Source organism: Calidris pugnax, unplaced genomic scaffold (genome assembly GCF_001431845.1).
Source record: "Calidris pugnax isolate Ruff unplaced genomic scaffold, ASM143184v1 scaffold273, whole genome shotgun sequence".
Taxonomy (NCBI): Eukaryota; Metazoa; Chordata; class Aves; order Charadriiformes; family Scolopacidae; genus Calidris; species Calidris pugnax.
The window spans coordinates 9790115-9814017 of NW_015094508.1; the positions used below are offsets into that span (position 1 = coordinate 9790115).

A 23903-nucleotide genomic window follows, 5' to 3' on the forward strand; every position below is an offset into this window, starting at 1 on the left:
TTGACCTTTAAGAAGAAAAGATGCAACAAAAAAACATCATGTTCAGCTTGCAATGAACAGGCCAAACGAAACTGAATCACTCACTATGAAGTCTTGAAAGGCAGCAGGGAAAAAACACATGAAAACAAAGCAAAACACATGAATGCAGAATTATTGTTTTCTGAAGTAAGAACAATATTTTTCCATTTCCTAATTGCCCTTTTTCTCAAGTACTGGTATACATAAAAAAATGTTTTTTATTTTGGCATGAAAACAGTTCAGTGACTTTTCCTATTCTATGGCAAATCTTTGGGAATTTAGCTAGAAATTCTTCTCTCTTTAAAATAGTCCCATATTCTTCTGATAGCAACCTCTCATTTTAGGACTAAGACTGATATTTATCCCTATAAAAAGTGCTAGCACAAGATCTACACACTGTTTAGGTACACCTAACATATACGGAATCCATAGTTTTATTGTTAGGATTGTCATCTAGCATGTTCGTTACAGCAGAGGACTGGGGAGAAATATTGCTTTAAGCAAAAGTTACCAAACTTCTCTGACAAGCTAAGTACTCTCTGCCTGAATTCCCTATTTTCAAATAACATTAGAGAATAACACTGCAAAGTTATCAAGTCACAGTATTTCATAAAATGCTTGCAGGTAATTAAAAGCCCAGTGTCAAGTAAGGCAAAAATCACATGCAACTGTAATTTTGTTCCGCAGCTTTTAATAAGCTCATTAGCAATCACATAGGAAGGCCATATGCTGATTACTTCACAGATGTTCTGAGAAATTAATGGCAATGGGTGGAGACAACGTCAAAGGGCAAAGATCAGGAACGACAGCTTTGCTCTGTAATCCTGGGCAAATTGTGACAGTCTTCTGTGCCTCAGTTGCTTTGTTGTGGGGAAGACACCACTATTTACCCTACTGCTGAAAGACTGTTCCGAGCAACTACAAGAGTATTCCAAAAGGTGCAATAGTATTTGTCTTAAGAGTGGAAAAGCCATGCTGATTGCACATTTCATATCCACTAAATGCTGAAAAAAACCTCTTCTTAACTAGTGTAACATGAGGAACTCATACAAAGACTTACCAATGACAGAGGAAACACTTTAATTTTGAGAATATTTTAGGAGGAGAAAAAATGCCATAGCATACTTCTGCTCCTACATTTAGTTTGTTTTCTCTTATTTCACCCTACCTAGCTGCTATTCTGAGTTTACCTCTTTTTCTAAAAAAAAAACTAGGTCCCAGTCTAGCCCTGCTCTGTATGAACAGGTCATGAGTGTACAAACAAGAGCATAAATTATATGTCCTGAAGATGTGACAGCCTCCTGTGAAAAGCAGGAGGTTTCTTGAGTCTGTAAGTGCACCCATCCTCCTTCCTTCCTCAAAAACTCAGTAGGGAACCCAAAGAGCATTAACATACCTCACAAAACATCGTAATTTTTTATGACAAGTAACAAGAAGAAAGGAACATATACATTCATCTAATACCAGTATTTCAGATATTCAATTACAAATTACAGATTCCAGAAAAATAAGATATCAATATGAATTTTTCTCTTCTTTCTGAAGATCCTTAGGCATTATTCTCCTTCACAGTGTAGAAAGTAGATGCTTTCTTTCTCCATGTTAATTCTTACAATTTTTCTCTGTGCAGACTCAGTACCACACAGATCATATTAAGTGGACAATGTAGCTGATATCAGGTAGCCCTGGACGTAATAATGAGGGTCTCTAAGTGGTTAGACTCTAATAACATTTCCAGGTCCTCTGTCAAAATTAACTACATATGTTGCAGGCACATGGGTGCAGAATGTGATTTGAGAACAGGCAGCTGCTACCAGGAATTAATTGTTACTAGGTAGAAATATATTTAACCATGACTCAAATGAGGTAAGTTGATGGTAAAATTTGAAGCTGAATGATTGCAGACGCAGACCTCTAAGGGGAAGGTAATATGAACCCAGTCTTTCAGCTTTTATTTGCCTGAGTAACCTCTTTATTTGCAATAGTCTAATTCATTAATTCATGTGACCACCAATCACTCACATAGAAGCTGCAGAACTGAGATCTAAGACTAACAGTTAGGATTCTCACTTGCAAGTGATTTCAGTTCTAGAAGCCCCTGACAGCAGGAGGGAGTAAAGACAAAGAACAGAGTTTCTCTTGAACACGTACTTTGCAGAGGCAAGCATGTTATTTTAATGCAAGTGAACAGCTTACTGGCATGGAGACCAAATCACAAAAATTAGTTATAACTCTCCCCTTTGAAGAGCCCGAGAAATAATTTTGAAAAGACCCAGGAAAGTACAGATTTGTGCCAAAGCCTATTACAGGCTGAAAAAGAGAAACCCAAAATTATTAGTATCACATGCAGCTCATTTACTTAAGACATATGCTGCAAAATCCTGACTTGCATTCAAAGGAAATGCCTGGCTTTAAGGAAAAAGTACTATTTAAGATTTCTGATGCTGAATAATATAAGGGACAATTAAATTAAGGTCCAGATAATTAACAGTAAGAATAATAGCAGCAAGCATTACACAGTGTTCTCTGACAAATATAAACAAATCAGAAAATGGATTGGTGAGCAGAATTTTCCACTGAGAGAATTAATTATGTATCTTTTTCCTAAGTTATGGTTATGAAGCACAGATTCCTGCTCACTCCCACAGATAACAGGAAAAACCAGCAAAATTGTTGCCAGGTCATTTTAAAGTCCTTTCTTGATCTCAGTTCTTGCTCCAGGAGTCCTTTGGCTGCCTGGTCCATGTCCCAAGGGAAAAATGTATGTGATCCTTTTCCAAACAGTAAAACATACCCATTTGTAGAAGATTTTGGGGAAAGAAGAAAACTCTTAGAAGCCATTTTAAAAATTACCATTCACAAATTTTAAAAGGGTTAAGAAAACATATGACCTCCTTAGCAAGGTCTTTCTGAAGCACTATGCCACTAACTGTAACAAAACTAGGTTTTCCCTATGAAAAATCATAGAACCATAGAATCATTTAGGTTGGGAAAGACTTTTAAGATCATTGAGTCCTATCGTTAACCTAGCACTATCAAGTCCACCACTAAACCATGTCCCTAAGTGCCACGGCTACCTGTCCATGCCAAAAATGCTTGATAAAATACCAAATTTAAGGAAGCGCAGCCTCTTTTTCCATGGGAAGCATCCATCACAAACAACACCTTTAGAAACTATTAGCAGTGTACAGAGGATCTGAAATACATCAGCTTGCGACAGGTATTACAACTACCTTTGAAGGACCGGAAAATACAATCTCAACACAAAACAAACTATATGAGCTCTATTCTCAGTTCTCCACCGTTTTGTGAAAATATAGCATAAGTAACATTTTCTGGATAAAAAAGTATAGATAGTTTCTAGAATATTCTGGATTCTGCCTCAAAGGTTTTTCAGGATAGACCCATGATTACAATAAAATTCAGACAATCATTTGGTCTCCTTACAGACCAAATCATGAAGATAACTATTTTTCTGTAAATTGGATACAAGCATCTATCCATATACAGTAGTATTAGAAAGCCTCATTGTTTTTTTAAAAATTCTGCCTTGATGACCACTCACTTTTCTCAAAAATTTAACAATGCTGGCATATTCATGTCTTTGAGCTCTAAACTTTCATGACTAATAATTATTAGTGCCTATCTTAATTTTCCTTCTGCCAAATCCCTTTCTTCACCAGGAAATTCAGAATGAGAACATAGTCACCTGGTTCTAATAAACAAAAAATGCCATAATGTTATTAACCACTATCGTCATCTCAGCAATGCCATCCAGCAAAAGGAGGCTTCTGCATGCATAACACTGATTCATCAATTAATACCCGTCTTCTTAATATCATTTGTGCTACTCATAACCTGCCCAAAGTGCTCTGGTGGTCATTACAGCATACAGAATTTTGCATAAATTATGAAAACTCATGACTTAGCCAAGAGTAATCTCTCAACCATTGGCTCTTTTTGTTGTCAAAGATATCCCTTTATTTTCCAGCTGCTAAGGGTGGGATTCAGCCATCTAAGATATAAGCACCTATTTTACTATATTTTAGGCCTACTTCTTTCTCAGTTTAATGGAATATACATTTCCACAAAGGAAATTTTGACGGGGAGCATTTCTTTTAGACACATATTTTAGTACAGAATAAATCACTTTATGAAGACAGGTATTTCTGACCACCAGTTACAGAGCCGTGGAAGACTACTAGATACACAAATCTTAGATGACTAAGACCTTAAGTTTCTGATTCCACTTCTGTGTTACCTCTCCCTCACCCATTTTCCAGTATAAAACCTGGATGTCCACCTTACTAAGCTCTCTAACTTGGCTCTTTTCACATTTGTGAAACAACACTGATGTATATCAACTGACAATATGCCCCAAAGTGTAATGGTCACTTGAAGTTGCAGAATAGCTAAAACGAGAAGTTGCTATTGTATGCTTGTTTGAAGGCTTTTTTGTTTGAATGACTCAGAAGCAAACATCACCAGGTTTGGAAATTCTGTCAAAAAGCTTAACAGATTTAGAAATCTGAGTGGAAATGTTATCAGGATGGGTCTGGAAAACATCAGTCAATTTAGCAGGGTAAGAGAAAATCTTATGACGCAATAATCAGAGGCTGATTTTCCTACAATGTAGCTGCTGACTTAGTCACAACAGACACAGCACTTGATAAAACTGTTAGATCCTGAACTTAATATAATGTTGTCAAATTCACCTGTTTCCTTGCTGTAATGAAGTTAAATCTTTCCTAAATCCCTACTTTGTTTTAAAGAGTTTGGCTAGCTTTGTGTACAGGAGATGCAAATTACAGGGTAATTGCTAAGGTAGATTTGTAAGTAATTCAGTTCTGGATGAAGGCCTGTCAATCACTTCAATGAAGACCCTCAGGACATTAAAAATTGTTAAACCTATTTCCTTCTTCCCTACCCTATTCAAAACCTGACCAAAATCCCTTCCAGAAACAGAAAACAGCCTATTAATCTCCAAAATTCTAGTAGTCTGGAAGCCCTGGAGACACAATTTGGGTTACCAAGGGATGAATCAAAGTAATTCAACATTGGTTCTTTCAGACATGGAAGAGGAGGATTTGCCCTATTATTAAAAGTTATATGTGATAAAAAATTATGAAACAGTCAACCACATCTAAAACCCTTGGTCATACACCACTGACAGAATCCACAAGCCAGTCAGAAAAAATATTCTATGTTACTTAGGTTTGGAATTATATTTAATGAGAGAAATCAATGGAAGATATACTAATGGGCATTTTGTGTGGGTGACTCTACCCATTTTTTTAAGTTGCTAAGAGAAAAGAAACTCCCAGCATTTAAAATTCATTCTACGTAGACACTAAACAAGATACCCCTCTGTCACTGGCCTGTACCTGTGGTTTTAACTATATGTTTCCAAAAGAAACAGACACAGTAAAAGATGAATGCCACTCTTGAGAACTCAAGTTCTCACAAAAGACATATGCTTGTTTTGGTCTGTTAAAACTTATATTTGGGCAAATCATTAACACAGGCTCCCTTCTGCATAATTAGAAAGAAACAGCCGTAGGAAGTGAATTGTCCTGACCTGCAGAACGATCTTATTTCCTAAGAACTTCTGTATCTAGAAGATAACCCCCAAATTTACTTTCGCACTCAGTAGAATTCATCTAGAGTTGGGCTGTAAATTAGGCCAACCCACTGGATACTCTCTATGTCCTCATTGTGCTACAGGGAAGTATATCAGGTAAAGAAGCAAAAGAGAACAGCAGAAAGACCCCAAACTTTAAAAAGTTTAGAAAAACACTGCCGGCTTCTACTATGTGAGGACTGCCATGCTGTGCTTCCATGTCATAACTTTATGTCTGAGGCGCTTTGTGTGCTGGAAACTGCTTTGCACAGTGATTGTACTGGGACAAAAGATGTATTAGTTGAACATGTGTCCATCATTGTCAATAGAGACAGCCCCTAGCATCTTTCCAGAACGTTTTAAAAATTCAAAAATCTTTTTATGTAAACCTAAGCCAGTCTTCCCTGAAAATCTTCTCCTGCTCTTATGAAGAAGGTATACTTATTTTATAGGCAAAGAGAAAGTCATACAATTCGATTTCACTTCCTACCCACCAACACAAAATTAAAAATATCAAAGAATTATTTCCCAAAGGCTGTTGCATGGTCATAATGAACTCTATATTTTATACTAAGGAAGAATAAAAAAGAAACAAAGAGGTCAAGAGAGAATGGTTAATGCAAGTCAGACAGGTGGTAGTAGCATCCCTATGTTTGCAGAGGGATAACAGGGCTTTCTAAGTCAAGGTTACTCAACTGAAGACCTGGTGACCCAGGGCATGGAGAAGGCTAAGGTAGTCAATGACTTTTTTGCCTCGGTCTTCACTGGTAAGGGCTCTAACCACACTGCCCAAGTTGCAGAATGCAAAGGCAGGGACTGGGAGAATGAGGTACCACCCACTTAGGAGAAGACCAGGTTTGAGACTGGCTGAGGAACCTGAAGGTGCACAAGCCCATTGGAGCTGATGAGATTCACCTGCAGGTCCTAAGGGAGCTGGCAGATGAAGTTGCTAAGCCGCTATCCATCATATTTGAGAAGTCATGGCAGTCCAGTGACACCCCTGCTGACTGGAAAAGGCGAAACAAACCACCCATTTTTAAGAAGGGAAAAAAAGGAAGACCCAAGGAACTACAGACCAGTCAGACTCATCTCTGTGCCCGGCAAGATCATGGACCCTCCTGGATCCTTCCTGGAAACTCTGCCAAGATACATGGAATAAGGAGGTGATTGGTGACATCCAACATTGCTTCACTAAGGGCAAGTCATGCCTGACATATTTGGTGGCCTTCTATGATGGTGTTATAGCACTGGAGGATAAAGGGAGAGCAAGAGATGTCACCTACCTGGAACTGTGCAAAGCATTTGCACATTTAGGGCTACAAAGATGATTAGGGAACTGGAACATCTCTCTTATGAAGAAAGGCTAAGGGATTTGGGTCTTTCGAATCTGGAGAAGAGAAGACTGAGGGGGGGATCTTATCAACCCCTATAAATACTTAAGGGTGGGTGTCAAGAGGACGGGGCCAGTGTTTTTTCAGTGGTGCACAGTGACAGGACAAGAGGTATCAGGCACAAACTTGAACACAGGAAGTTCCATCTAAACACAAGGAGGAACTTCTTTACTTTGAGGGTGGCAGAGCACTGGAAGAGGCTGCCCAGACAGGTGGTGGAGTCTCCATCTCTGGAGACATTCAAAACCCATCTGGACACATTCCTGTGCAACCTGCCTGAGGTGGATCTGCTCTGGCAGGGGGGATGGACTAGATGATCTCCAGAGGTCTCTTCAAACCCCTATCATTCTGTGATACTGTGATTTGACACTGTCCCACACAACTTCCTTGCCTCTAAATCAAAGAGACATGGATTTGACAGATAGACTACTCAGTGGATAAGGAACTGGCTGGACAGTCACACTCAAAGAGTTGCAGTCAACATCTCAATGTCCAAGTGGTAAACAGTCATGAGTGATGTTCCACAGGGTACTGGGACCAGTACTCTTTAATGTCTTTGTTGGCAACATAGACAGTGGGACTGAGTGCACCCTCAGCAAGTTTGCTGATGGCACCAAGCTGTGTGGAGCAGTCAACGCCCTGGAAGGAAGGGATGCCATCAAGAGGGATATGGGTAGGCTTGAGAGGGGGGCCCGTGTAAACCCATGAAGTTCAACAAGGCCAAGTGTAAGGTCCCAAGCACAAATACAGGTTGGGCAGAGAATGGACTGAGAGCAGCCCTGAGGAGAAGGACTTGGGGATGATAGTGGATGAGAAGCTCAACATTAGCTGGCAATGTGCGCTTACAGCCCAGAAAGCCAATCGTATCCTGGGCTGTATCAAAAGAAGTGTGGCCATTCTTTGCTGTGAGGGTGATGAGGAACTGGAACAGGGGAAGTTGTGGAGGGCCCATGCCTGACGGTGTTCAAGACCAGATTGGATGGTACTTTGACAAACCTGGTCTAGTGGGAGGTATCCCTGCCCATGACAGAGGGGTTGGAACTAGTTGATCTAAGGTCCCTTCCAACTCTAACCCTTCTGTAGGCAGTCTTAGCCTTTCAAATAAAGCAAGAAGCGCTCATGATTTTAGCTCTAAATATATATGGGTCTAAACCCCAGAGCTGCTGTCCAATTAAGGGCGTTATATACAAATGTCATCTTCTATCATTGTTTTTTTCCATTTAGCTTTCAAGACTACTGCTCCTGTACAATCATAATGGCATTCATTATCTTCAGTGTAGAGGCATTTCTCCTGGACTATCTGACTTTTCTGTAAGGTCTTTTTATTCTTCAGGCTGTTAATTACTGTCCTGCTTCAGGTGTGACATTATTTTTCGCAGGACTCCTCATATATGCTTCAATCACGTAATTTTTTTCTTTCTTCCCCTTCAATTAGCACAATACTGGTTTTGTAAGCCTTTCCATTTCCCAGCCAAAGCAACGATAACACCCTTTGCCATTATATAATCTTTTTAATGCCTTTCTGCCTTGATAGATTCTATACTCCCTGCAACACAGCAAACAAATACGTTCACACTCAGTTGCTGTTTAGTGAGTTTCTTTGTCTACCAGATTCGTCATATCCAATGACCAAATTGATTTCCTGTTGATTGCCCTTAAGTCACGCTTCTGTTATTACTCTTCCTATCTGCCACCAGCTATATCTTCTGGGATCCAGCCAGCTAATGACACTATTCTGACCCTCTCATCTCATTAAACTCCCCGAAGCAGAGTTCTGTGAAAAAAAAGCATTCTTAGCAGCAGCATGGGTGGACTTTCCAAAAGGAATTTAGCCTAAATAAGAACAGGAAGAAGGATGGTGGGTCACGTACATGAAGCAAGACAAATACTTAAGACCACTGCCATTTTCAAAATATCATAAAGGCATTCATTTCCACTGTATGTTTGGGAAGGGGGCAATTGGGAGCATTCAGAACAGTGCATGTGCCATTTGTCAGCCCAGCTCCACACATGCTTTCTAAGGCAATTCATTAATGCCCCTGTCTGTTATGCAGATCACCAGTGCATATCCTGTTCATTTGTTACAGGCATCCTCTAACAGCACATTAACCTCATGTTATAGCAGGCATGCCTACACCATTTTCCCATCCAAACTCTTTCTCCACAGAGGATTGTGCATTTTGGATATAATGAAGTATATTTATTGAAAAAAAAAAAACTTCATTTAAAAAAAATATATAAAAAAGCACCAGTCTTGCATTTATTTTCTAGAGTAAAAAAGCCACACTTCCGGTTTCCTTCTATTTCCTTTAGTTCCTCGAGTCACTACAATAGGGTTTCTCTGCACTTGAGTTCCTTGAGTTCCTTTCTCTATAAGAATGATCTCCAGTGCAGTAGATAATGGAATAATCTAAGGAATATAAATAAGGAAGTATTTTCCTCTGGAAGTACTTCACCAGGCACATGCAAGAGCCATATTTACTGTTTTTCATTGGATGGTTGGTAGAAATTCTTTCTCATATACCCAGATTGTACCTTTCTTCAGTGGTTGCTACTGAAAAACTTTTAGTTTATAAAATAATGTCTTTTTATTGTTCCCAAAGTGCTGAATTTGGTACTGTTAAATTAAATTTTATTTCTGTTAATCAACACTTGAAAGTCATTTTCTGTATGATCCTCTTCTGTACTGCTAACACTTCCCAACTTCCCATCATTAGCAAGTTTCATAAGCATATACTGACTATGTATTAAGTTTAGTAACTATTTGAGTCCTAATACCTTTCCACAATGCATTCTAAGTCTGATATCCTCTCCTTTTAAGACATCTTGTCATTAGTTTCTTACCCACCCTTCATTTCATTTCTTAACTCCTTCTCCTCTAGGAAATTTCCTTGATTGTTTTTGTTCATACATTTAAAGAATCTTACATTTATATCCAGCCAACTGGGATGCTTCTGCACTTCACCCTCGCATTTCTAGTTCACACTTAGCACAGGTCAAGCCATCTCATGTATTGTCATATCCAGTAAAATGTAGGAACCCTAATCACAAACAGGTATCTCCAAAGAAATTACAGCTGAGGTAAATTGCATTGACTGATGTTAAGAAGTCTCATATGATGACTAGAATTTGAATAGCTTTTGGAGAAGAGGTCAGAAATAAGCACTCCTGAAAGTCTTCAGGACACTGCAGAGAATACAAGTCCTAATTATAGGTGAATATGGAATTATAAAATATTATTCTTCCAGGCTTTTTTTAGCTCAGCTCATCCTAAAATGATTCATTAAGCTGAACCAATATAGGCCTTGCTAGCCAGTGTGACAGACCAAACCATCTCGAAAGAAAAAATGGAAACCCTTATGAGAGGTTACCTCATATTCCTTTCTGTAGGATTGGCTTTATTTCTAAATAAAATAAACCAAATTCAATAGTATCCAATCTATATGGGGTAAAAATGTCCACCAAGTGTCATTCTCATTGCCCTAATTTTAGAGTAAACAAGTTGGCTAAATTACATCATTGAGGAAAAATTCGCTGTGTTTCTCAAACCACAATTAATGAATAAATAAAGCCATAGCAGATAAAAAACTGTGGAAAGAACTTGTTTATGAGCAGTTAGTAATAAACAAATCTGGGTTGAACCAGAAAATACTTAGATGATTATGGAAGAACAATATATTTATTCAGAAAAGATTGAAGGAGATTAGCCTTCAGCTACATTGAGAAGAAAGAGAAGTGAAAAAAACAGCTTCTCTACCAGAAAAAAAATGCAACCAATATCCTAACTGATTTTTCCTAGTTGACCAAGAAATAAAAATGTAAATACAGAACTAAATCCTCCAGGGATGCTGTTTTGCTTGATGTCATCATTTAACACGTAAAAGCTGGGTGCATTTTCCATAATGTGTTAGCTACTACAAACATTATCCTGACGCGACACAGAGCCCTTTATGGCTCTGGCTTCTCAAAAATGCACTTAAGCTTCTTCCAGAACATAAGGCAAATTGGGTACCGTTAAATAAAAATGAGTTGCTTTTGTGTGACCCCCATCCTCCCTCAGTCACTTGTGCCTTTCTCAACCCAGCATAATTTCAGAATGACTTCAAGCTGTTCTAAAACAGCACAGGGAAACAGCTTGCACTGAGCAGCAGGAGAAGGCAAAAGTGAGCTTTAAATACTGTTTCTACACACCCTTTTTCATGGTATTTACATTATGGCTCTCGTCCAAGGGTCTGGTCCTCCAATTTCAAAGCAACAACTGCACAGCAAGAGTGCAACATTTTGCTCTAATCTACAACACAAACCTTATTAAAATGCAGCGAAGAGCCTGTATAGGCTTTTTTTTTTCCTTTGTAGATTCACTGCAGCTGTACAAATGTATTAAATGTGCCGCTAAAATGGTTCACAGGACCTGGCAGTGCATTTGATTCCACTTTAAGGAATGCTGTCAACATCAAATTCATTTTAGAAATAGACTTATTCTTGCTTCTTAAAATGATAGCTTAGTAAGTATAGGTTGCATCTCAGAGTTTAAAGCATACTCTCGGATTTCTTTGGTTTTTATTGAACATGAACAATTAAAATAGCTTATTTGTTTTTCTGCGTTAGCCCAAGGTTATTGCTCTTGCTTCAGATCCCTATCACAGCAAAATTATTCCATTCCTTTTTTCTATTTTGTTTCCCATTCTGACTCCTCACTTCGAACAAAATCAAAGATTTTGCTATTCGGGTGCAAATGGATGAAAAACTTTTCTATCTTCCCTTTCCTTTTCTTATCACTAGTTTTTAAGGAGCCTATGTGGCATCTGCACAATGCTTGCACACATGTAAATATTGGTCCATGACAGTTCTTCCACTGGTATATGCTTCCCTGCATGGGAAAAGCATGATGTGGGAGGCAAAGGCAGCTGAAAAAATGTTATACCAGACTGCCTGGTCACAAGTTATGGGGAGCTGCAATTACTTTAGGTCAGACAGAATGATGATTTGTTGGCCTAAATGATGGCAGGATGCATTTCCCAGGAGTACAATGAAGAAAACTGCTTAAAACACACTATACAAAAGTGCTCTAGAAAGTGTCTTAAACTAGCCCAGTTTCTCTTAAAGAATCCCCATGGAAATTTCCACTTTAACAGCGAGATAAGCCTTACTTAGAATTTTAATTATGCTAAATGCCACCTTCTCTTTCCAATTAATCTTTGCCTTTGAATACAGATGTATCATTTTACTGATAACAGGAATCTTTTTTAGAGAATATTTAAAGTCCAGCTATGATATATATATAGTGCTAAGCTGGTCACAGGGACATGATTTCTATGCTGCAAGCAAAGCTATGCAGCAAAATTGTTGAAGTAGGCAATGGAGGGTTTTGTAAAGCACAGAACTCCATAAAAGAGTGAAATCTTGGACCTAACATTAGAGAAGGCATTCACAAAACCATTGGAATATTGGGAAAAATAGTGGCATTTAGTGCTAGTTGCAGTTGCAGGACTGACATTTACCTGAGGTTTCCATTCTAAACTATCTGAGGCCAGGAGTTTGCAACCACCTTGGTGTGTATGAGTGTAAGAGCAAGCACATGGGATGAGGCCACAGGGCTGTCTAGCCCACTATGCTGACAGAGGCCTAGAGCAGTTGCCGAAGACGGAGTATAGAGCAAGTACACACGATACTTCTCCAATTATTCTCCTAATGCTTGGGACTCAGGACTTTTGACATAGATAACATCAAGGAAATGGCTAAAAACCAATTTTCCATCTAAAAGAATTAGTAGAATAATGCATGTTAAGAATATGCAGAAGTGTTCGCAACATCAGAATTTCAGATAGTTACAGGAGAAGCCAAGTGGACACGTTAGTTAGAAACCACTCAATGACTGCTGAACTCATTTCACATAGATCAACAAAACATCCATCTATCCAACAGCTATTGATCAATTCTGACCTGGATTTAAATCACAGGCCTGAAGGTGAATGGCTCTGTAGATGGCTACCATTCCCAGAACCATGTAATACCTTAGCAACACAGCTTTAACCAGAAAACAGAAAAGCAGATGTTCCAACTGAAAGACAATGAGAAGTCCAAGTATGCATTTACTTAAGTAGATGGATTCACAGACTAGAAGTAGAAGCAGCAGGAGGGGAAGGAGCTGAAAAGAAACATGAAAATAACTACTTTGTTTCTAGCTAAGCAGTAATACTAACATTACATCTTCTTGCAGCATTTAAGCAACCAAGAAGCTTTATATGCCTTGATGCTTCACACATCCTATCAGCTTTCGCAGACATAAAGATCTGAATGTGTCTTTCAATTCATCAGCTGCTGTTGCGATAACAAAAACATTAAGGATACTTTAAAATCACAGTAAAGCAACAGTTTCAGCAGTGAAAGCCAGGATGCTGAAGTGACAGGCACCATCCTTTTTTGAGTTACGTTTAGAGCCAACGTTTGAAACCCACAAGATGTGCTTTTAAGAGCAATAAAATTGTAATGTCACATCAATATTTGAATAGCCAGTGGTACTTTTTAACTAAAAGCATATCTATTTTTAAAGTGCCACCACTGGTCAACGTGGCCAGTCTCACAAACCATGTGCTCTTTTCACTGAAGTCCGTCTGAACTGAGTATGTATTTTACATTGCCAAGGTCTTCTTTGGCACTGAAGACTGGGTCTTGATTCTATAAAAGAAATACATCAAGTCATTTTACGAGATGTGTTTTGTTTATAATGGATGCATCTGTACTTTACACCAAGAATAGCTCCCAAGGTAGCATTTCTCACAAAAAGTTTTAGAGTTCAGTTTTGTATTTTCCAGTAAAGGACTGCAGTACCACTTTTGCAGTGTGATTTGCATGAAAATAATAAAAGCCATTACATGTAGTATCTGTAGTTGTTTCTGAGTTTTTACACCATTTATCATGCCCTGTCTCATAAACTCTTGGTCCCATCTCACTCTTTGGTGCTTTCTCTTGGTCCCATTCTCACTCTTTGGTGCTTTGTCTCACATCATGGTATGAGCATTTGCAGTCAAACTTCAAACAGCAGCACACATATAAAAAAAAGGCAACCCCCCCCCCAAATCTGGAAAAATAATGATTAATGAAAGCCAATTATTTCTGAGAAATAAAGTATACCAAATATGACTTGGATGTTAGTGGAAGAGCTCTCAGTGAAGATGTAAGAAGCACTGCATGAAATAATACAGCAGTATGAAAATAGGTTCCTGCCCCAAAACTTTCAGGCAAATATTCTTCAGGGCTCTTCAAATGTATGTACTGTGTAGAAATAAGCAAGGAGAAGAAAGGGAATATTTTAGGCTAGCAATGTCCGGCCACAACTGGGATAACATTCACCTGTAGAAGGGCAGCTTAAACCAGAACAAAAGCTGCCCATAAATTCACCTTGTTTCAGGTAACATGGAAAGTCCAGAAAGAGTTTCCATTCTGGCCATCACAACTACATTTCTCATAAACCATCTTTTCCCAGTAATGGTTCCTTTATAGCCTTCTGACAGAACAACATTTGTGAACACATCGCATTGCTTATCACCACAGACAGGTCAGCCTAACGCAAGGCTGGCTGGAGCTGCTCTCCTTTCAGGCCATGTCTGTAACAGCAAATTAAGTTGTGCCAGGGAGCATTTTTGGCTAGGGAATTTGTCTACACTGCAAAACTGCCAGCATGTTTTCTGGCACAGTTTTGACCCAGGCTCGCTATTACTCTGCCAAACAGTTCCTGGGCAAGTTTCAAGGCTTAACACAGGACAGAGACCTGTCCCAATAAAAAATCTGGATGCATCCATACTCTTTCAAAGACTAAAAGAGTTTAAACGTATGGAAAAAAGCTATTCCATGCCAGCTGGACTCAGTGCCAAAGGACAGTGTTGGTATGTTTAATTTACTAGTACAGATGGATCTAGAGAAATTCCAAATCTCTGCAGTTTTCAACCTTCTATATTGCTGTCTTCAAATCACATGTTGCCTGATATATTACTGGATATAAGTTTAACTTTTCATGCTGAGATAAGGAAATTTAATTTTCAATAATAGATTCGCTATCCTCATCTAAAAAGGGTGTGAATACACATATGCGTATTCAAAGCAGGAGCTACAAGTTGTCACCGGCACCTGAGAAAGGAATCATCAGCTAAACTTTGATGTGGCTATCGTACCAATTAAAATACTCAGATGAGTCAGATGTGACAAAATCGGGCCCTGAAATTCCTGTGATGAAACATTTGCTACATTCACTATCCACTATCTCCACATACTCATCTTAACTCCCCTTTGATTACTTCAGCTTTCACTACCTTTCTTCTGGACCACTGTATTTAGTGATTCTTGCACTGATGCTGCAGCCTTAGTCACCGTTACAGGATATTTCTGCAGTATTGCACTGCCTCCACACTTGTAAGTTACTGTAGGTTACCCCTTAAAGACTCCAATATCAAGGCAATTTTCATTCACACTGATACTCCCCCAGATCCTGGAACACACAAACACACAATTATTCTCATTGTAACCTAACCTCTTTTTAATGCTAAAGCACTGCTAAGAAGCTTGTAGAGCAAAAAATCAGGTTCCTAATATTTATTGATTTTTTTTAACAGCTACTATTGTTTTAATTATTGGCTGATGACATTGGATTTCCTTGTTCAGCTTATAAAACCTGTTCCTTGCTTCGTCCCTAAACTCTGTGACAATTTATAGAAAACAGTTGTCATGAAGACAGCAACATTTTGGGTATCAAATGAAATTGTCACAACCGGTTCCAGTAAGAATTGCTGATATAAGCAGCTCTTACACTGCTCTAGGAGGGTATCTTATTTCTGTGTGATTATTGTACCTAGTCCATGAAGTCCATGACTAGTCCCAGGGCAAAGCCTCTAAGCAGCAAAAGGCTATTTGGTGCTATTTGAAAATTGCACCAACATGCTGCAATCAGACAGAAACTATGCAAAATACTGCTGTCTTGGAAATTCTTGAACTTTGCAGGAGATAAATTCTTGTGACAGGTATTTAATGAGCTAGCTAGGAAAGATGCCCTCCTGGACTTGCTGTTTGTGAATAGAGAAGGACACATAGGAGATGTGACAATAGGTGGCTGTCTTAGCCACAGTGATAATTAAATGGTTGAGTTTAAAATTTTCAGTGTAATTAGAAAAAAGGACAGCAGAGTTGCTACCCTGGACTTCAGGAGAGCAAACTTTAAGCTATTAAGGAAGATATTTAGCAGAGTACCCTGGGAATCCGCTTTCAATGGCTTAGGAGCCCACAAGTGCTGCTCAGTCTTTAAGAACCGCCTTTTAGAAATGCAGGAGCAGGCAATTCCACTGTATGATAAGTAAAGCAAGTGGGGCAGAAGATTGGCTTAGCTGAACAAGGGGACTCCTCATGGAGCTCAGGAAGAAAGAGAAACTATGATCTCTAGAAACCAGGTGAGGCTTCACAGAAAGATTACAGAGCTGTGCTTTGTATGTGCACAGAGATGACATGAAAGGCCAAAGCTCAGAGCTAAAACTGACCAATGTCATTTCAGATAACAGAATAGGTTTCTTAAAGTATGTTAATAGCAAGAGAAAGTCTAAAGAAAACATTGGATGGATGCTTGAAGATGGTCATCAGACACATAGGAATGAAGAAAAAGCAGAGGCATTCAATGTGGTTTTTGCCTCAGTCTTTAATGATCTGATAGACCTTGGGCTGCCCGGTCCCCTGAATCAGAGGACAGCCAAATGTGGGAACACTGTTTTCTCATGTCTACAGAAATTTGTGGCCACTGAAATTGTAAGGGCCAGCTGTACCAGCTGAATGATCACAAGTCCATTGGGCCTCATGGGATTCATCCCAGAGTTCTGAAGGAGCTAGCAGATGTTATGGCAGGACATCTCTCTATCATCTACCACGTGGGAATCTAGGAAAGATCCTGCTGACTGGAAGCTAGCCAATGTTACTCCAGTCTACAAAAAGGGGGTGAAGGATGATCCAGGGAACTACAGACCTGTCAGTGTAAACTCAATGAAAGGGCTGGAAGGCATGTCCTATGAGGACGTGGGAATCTAGGAAAGATCCTGCTGACTGGAAGCTAGCCAATGTTACTCCAGTCTACAAAAAGGGGGTGAAGGATGATCCAGGGAACTACAGACCTGTCAGTGTAAACTCAATGAAAGGGCTGGAAGGCATGTCCTATGAGGAGCAGCTGAGGACTCTGGGCTTGTCTAGTTTGGAGAGAAGGAGGCTGAGGGGTGACCTTGTTGCTCTCTACAGCTTCCTGAGGAGGGGAAGTGCAGAGGTAGGTGCTGAGCTCTTCTCCTGGGATCCAGTGATAGAACACATGGGAATGGTTTAAAGCCATACCAGGAGAGGTTTAGACTGCACATTAGGAAGCATTTGTTTACCAAGATGGTGGTCAAACCCTAGAACAGGCTTCCTAGAGAGGTGCTGGATGCCCCAAGCCTGTCAGTGTTTTAAGAGGCATTTGGACAACGCTGGCCTTAATTACATACTTTAACTGTTGGTCATCCCTGAATTGGTCAGGCAGTTGGACTAGATGATCACTGCAGATCTCTTACACCTGAAATATTCTATTGTAAATGTTAGCTCACAAATTCTACCAGAACATATATTTTCTCCTTAAGGTCTCGCACTCTGTTATTTCTATTAAACCACTGTCAGAGTTTACAAAAGTAAAGCAAATCTTTATGGCATCACAGCTAAAGCGTATACTGAACGTAGTGATTTACACAGTGAATACAGTGATAGATTTATAAGGTTAAATGTAATTTTATTTTCTGATTCTCACCTCTGAGCTTTTAATAATTTTCTTTAGTGTGTATTTTTGTCAGAATTAGTATTGACAAGCCTTTTTTTAAAAAAATTCAACACAATTTGAAATCTAGAAGTTTGAAACTGAAAGAACATTAGAGCCTTCCAGTGTCATCACTTTAATATTACTAAATAGAGAAAAATATTACCAAATAGAGAAAAATTTATTCCTTTTTATTATTTGACACTGTAAAACATCGTCAAACCCTCTGATGGACTTTTATCCTATGGACTTATGTGCTGCATAGAGACACAATTCCTTTCCAAAATTTCTTATCATTTCTGTTGAGAAATAATACCTTTTTAGGTTAAAAATCCTTTTTTTTATGTATTTCTCTCCTTTAAAAGGTAAAAAATTTGTTAGTATGCTGTTTTCGTAATGTCCATACCAGGGCTGTCACAATTATAACTTGCTGTGAAACAAAATTTCAGGCCAGCTGGTGGTTCTGTGACAAGGTAATGTCTTATCACTAAAGAATATAGCACTTGAAATGCTACAGTTCACCCAGCAGGCTCTTTCTGACTGTATGAGAAAGTAATAAAGGTAAGTATTAGAGAGCGCTCCATCCTCCCAGACCTGAACAATGAAAGAAGACAATTCAATTCAGGTCCTTTGAATCCAGGAATAAGACACCATTACCTCAAAGCAAGAAAAAAACCTCAAACAAACAAAAAAAGAGCTGTAGGGCATCCCCATGCAAGACACCACCTACTTGAACCTGTTAACCCTTGCTAGCTCATCTGTGATAATGATACAGAGTATTTTGTTAAGAAATAATGACTCTGCTTCTTCGAGTGCCCATGCTAACTTTCAAACAAACTTGCACCCTTCACTGTTAAGCATCTGAGAATCTCATTCTGAGGAAATCAGTCTTTCTAGCTCCTACATGCTTCAAGTTCAACACAAAGTATCATGCTGAAAGGGCTATTAAACATGAAGTTTAAATGTCTGCTGTAGAAGAATATGTACAAAATTGTAACAGGACGCATGCTGGATTAACTGTGCCTCTAGCTACAGAGTTGTAGTGACTTAACAGCATTACAATTTACCATTTCTGCATCTAACTGCCAGGCAAGGACAGCAGAACAGCAGCATTCCGTGTATTTCATCACTGCGGTACATGGAAAAGCAATTCAGTTCAGATCTTGTCATTCAAAACACATTTTAAAATTGCATTTTCAGTTTCTTCTGACTATTCAAATCTGTGAGATTTTGCAGAATGTTTTATTTCATATATGCTGAATATAATTTATCAGATGATGTTACCAAATACTTTCCCAGTAATTTTGAAGGAAGTGTTACAACCTCATGCCGTGTTCTGCTCAGCATTAACATCAAATCACACTCACTATGTTTAATTATATTTTATATTTTATCTAATATAAATGATCTTTCATAAATGCAGTTTTAATGGAAATGTATATTGAAGAACTACTATTCATTTTACAAAGACATTTGCATACTCAATGGAAAGTAATAAAGTATAATATTATATAAACAGATGTTACATATACAGATACGGCATATTTAGAACAATACGGCTTCTGAGATAGCTTATGAGATGGGGTAATAGCGATCTATTTCAGATTTTGTGCATTAGAATAGCTTTCTGAGATACTTAACTGGTTTAATTTAAGGTCCTATAGGTGCAACAGTCAACCAATTTACTAGCAAGCATAACTGCAACACAATGCTCCAGCGCAGAATGTTCCATGTAGAAGTGAAAACAGCAATAGTGAACTGTTTTGAGTTAATTTGGCAATGACAAGGCTTTTTAAGAACCAATATTAAAATTTTAAGGGGAAAAAAACCCCCACAAACCAATATGCAATGCTGGCTGAGTTAAAAAGCTTTAGTGTGAAACTAAGATCTGAAATCCTGTCTCTAACTCTACGTCCTGGTAGGTGACGTTACGGAGTGAGTTTAGGGTGACATGGAGCCCTTGTTTTTCACATGTTTCAACTGCAAGTTTTTTTAGGCAAGAATTGCCAGAATCTATTTGGACTCTGCATGTTGCTGCCATGCAAAGAACAGCAAAATGACCATTTTGCTAGAACTATAAATTTATTCTATCTGGCAAGAATACAGCTGCTACACCCCTTCTATGCCACAGGTAACCCTGAACACATTTAGATTAATATGGACTGCTTCGAGACAAGCACATATTTGTAGCCTGCCATGGAGAGGCATTATAAGAAATAAACTGACGTGAAACTAATCACATTAATATAACATCATAAACTATGTTCCTACTTTTGCCAGGAGAGACATGAACAATAAAATCTATTCTAGAGGATACTTCGTAGTTAAAAGAACTGTGTAAAGACTATAACGTGAACACAGTTTTATTGCTCCATTATCAAAAAATAATAAGGTAATGTCAAAGTGAATTACCATGTGATCTCCAACATTAAAACACCACAAGGGAACTAGCAAGCTACAGCGGTGAAAGCATGCACATGACATACAATTACCTAGTATGTAACACTCTTAAGTTAATCGCAAGAATTTAAAGTTAAAAAGATAGAGAAGTTGAGAGGCAAAGAGTCTGTGTTCCAGTTCCTAGAGGGCACAGAATAACAAAGGATTTGAGATATCAAGGGCTGGAGCCTGCCTAAAAAGATATGAATGAGATATAGCCTACGAAACTCTGGGAAATTCACCTTTGTGCCATATTAAAAAGAAATTCTATTTATCTGCTGTTCAAAACATGTTAGATGAACTGGATTTATTTGATCCAAGGTTTCCCAAGATTTAATGGCTTCCCATCGTCAAATACATTTTTAAATTACTTGTATTCATGCATAAAAAAACCCAAAATCTTGTTTAATAAGGCTGTTACAAATATCTCACAAAGGAAACGTTGCTCAAAATCTTCAAGCACCCAAGGAAGATTGCAAAGACCTGAAGCTTAGCTCCAGGTCCCACATTGTTAAATGTGCTGTTATCCCCACCTCTCTTTTAAGTGAGTATCACCTAAGAATTAGAAGATGTGAGTATCAGAGGGTCCTGCACAAGTAAGTTTTGGCTGTCCTTTCTTTCTGAGGGAAGTTTGCAGAAAAGAACATCTATCCCCTGGCATCACACTTTCCTACATTTGGCACCTTTCTACCATCTCTAAGGGGTAGACACGGGATGGGGGTTTCTGTACACTTGGGCAACACAGTTGTTACACTCTCTCTTTCTATATGTTTGCTTCCTCAGCAGAAGGAGGAAGATGTTTCAGGTGATCAGGATGACAAATGTAACTAATAGAGAAAAAAAGTTATGCCTTCTGTTACGCATTTACTATTGTAACTCCTACATGAATTTATAATTTTTGTGGCAAGAAACAGATCCTAATTGGTGTTTCAAGGTACTTCTTAATAATTTCCAATCATTTTCAATAGCCTATATATTGCACAGTTGTTTACAACTCACTGCACAGATATAGTGTCAGCCTGTGTTATTTCTTAATGGAATTTAATTCAGAATATATACTCTGATGTACTTCATTACGTTAAAAATACTGTCTACACTGTATTATTCAAGACACAAAAATGATGTAGGACATAATTAACTGTGTTTTCATTACTATGCACTATATATGTGTGTATACAAAGGCTATGACATTCAAATGTAAACCTACAGTAGCTTAAATGTTATCTATCAAACTGCTACAGCTTGCTTAGTTCATTGAATTATTATTTTTGGCTTACCCAAATCTGTAGCTTAATTCTTTTTTCATTTTTGAAAACTGTTTTTACTTTGAAATCGATCCCAACCGTGCTTACAAATGCAGACGTAAAGGAATCATCAGCATATCGGAACAAAAAGGAGGTTTTCCCAACACTGCTGTTGCCGATAATGAGCAGTTTGAACATGTAATCAAAGTTCTGGTCAGATGTATCTTTCTGGCCATATCTGGAATCTTGAGCAGATGCCATCTGTAATTCAAAATAAAAAGAAATATTTTATTGTCTTTTGCAGCATATACAACTTGAAACATTTTGATCTTATTGGAGTTTTTGATAACGGATACGAATCAACTCAAGAAGAAGTTCACAGAGGTTTAATTTTTTTTTATGATTCTTGGTTCAATGTTTATAGTTCCAATTGCAAAAGAGAATGTAAACATCATTGGTGACTGGTACCAAAAAAAAAAATATTCTAAAAATCTGGGACAGTTTTTGAGTATATTGTTAAAAAGATTTACTTTCAGAAAATGTGATGAATTAAATAGATAGTGAAAATATAGACAAAGATACTTCACTTGTATGAGAAGAAAATAAGAGATGAGTGCTGCATTATAACAGCATATTTCCAAGCAAAAACTAAGTATGTTGAATATCTGACAAAATTCTTAACTATTTATTTTACTATAAGTATGTTGCAGTCTTTTCTTATCCGTACAATCTTGTTCAAAGCATTTTGCCGTTATCAGCTTTCAGTTATCATACCATTTGATAAGTTGGTCATATACCTCTGAAATAAAGTCTTGATTTTTTCTGGTTCTAGTTTCTTCTACAGTTTTGGAATTTGCAACATTAATGCAACATCTTCATAAGTGGCAGGTGTCAATGTTTAAAAATTTGAGTCCTTAAAATGCAGTTTCTCATCTATACAAAACACCTGAGTAAGCACACGTTACTGAATACTGCTAAATATCAAGCCAATTTTGCTCTAGGGACTTCAAATAAAGTATAAATGGTATAAATATAAATATGGTATAAAGTATAAATATATACAAATAAAGTATAAATAGACAGGTTCCATTTATAAAAAGTGTGCCTTTGGCTTTCAGGAGAGTTGCAGAAATCAACTTGAAAACCTGACCAATATTCTACCTGGCATGCTCAAAAACAGATGGCAAAAATAAAGAATTTAGAACTAGGTAGTGTTTCACCTGACATGCTTTTAAAGAAAAAAACTGAAGTATCTTGAGAGTCCTGAGAGCCTGGCAGGATTTGAAATTCTTGGTGTTTGGCAATACTAAGGGCAATACATTTGCACACTGATTTCAAACAGAAAGACAGACATCATATCCTAAGATAAAGGCTTATGGAAAAGCAGCTCACATCAAAGCTTTCTAAGTTAGATATCTGAGAGTGCATTTGGGCAGTCAGAAAGGACAGCTGGAACCAGGACCTTGCAGAAGGATGAGAGCTGTACACTAACCCACCTGCTCAGCAGAATTTCAATTACTGCATACATTTTCTGAGCTAATTCTGCTGTCTCATAGTACAAATAACAGTATGCCAGCCTCTTTGGGCTACTGAAATGACATACAGAAGTCAGAACAAATGTCCTAAAGGAGACAACAGAAGTAGCAAGCCTTTGAGAGAAAATTCAGTGTAAGATTTATATTTCACAATAAATGCGGTAGGGAGTGTTTGACTTCAGAATTATTCTTTTATTTGATAGTGACTAAAGTTCTTGACTAAATGTACTCTTGGGTACCTACATGCTTGCATCCTGAGTGTTTGCATTGGCCTTAATATTTATTCACTTCTTTCACAGGAGTGACACAAAGAAGTTTTAAAACAAAATAAATATTACCAAGTATACACATCACTAATCTTTCTGATTTCTACAGCAAAAGACAGAAGAAAATCCTGTCCACCTCTACTACTCTCTCTTACTGTAAAACTATTTGAGGATGTTTTGCTAAGAACATGAGAAAAAGAAAATTGAATCCTGTCTACACCAGTCTCAGCACAACTGGCTATGAAGTAGTAAAGAGTACAATGATGTGTGCGATTTGCAACAAGCCAATAAAGTGTAGCCGACTAAAGACCGTGCAGTGGTTGGGGATGCCAGTGTGTAACCTGTATCCTTCCCCCAGCAGCCTGTCCCAATGCCCTTCTGGCTCCTCCCTGAAATACATCAGCTGAAACCACAGAAGAAGAAGAAGAATTTTCTTTCTGGATTTTATCTTCTAGGAAGCCTTCCATGTAGCCTCCTCAACTCACTTAAGGTTTACAAGAAGGGGTTTTGCTGGCCTCAGTCTTATGTGCCTTACAATTCATCCCTGTGAATGTCCCTTTTAAGACCTAACACTTCAGAAACA

At 38.2% G+C, this 23903-nt stretch overlaps 1 protein-coding gene across 2 annotated transcripts in view; it reads right to left on the reverse strand.

Moving 5' to 3' along the window:
- RAB3C (RAB3C, member RAS oncogene family) overlaps nucleotides 1-23903 on the reverse strand; it is a 139192-nt gene that overhangs the window by 107318 nt on the left and 7971 nt on the right. For both annotated transcript variants that reach the window (XM_014965036.1, XM_014965037.1), the window contains exon 2: nucleotides 21553-21780. In XM_014965036.1, coding sequence (XP_014820522.1) covers nucleotides 21553-21780 — 228 coding nt within the window. The remainder of the gene's footprint in view (nucleotides 1-21552; nucleotides 21781-23903) is intronic.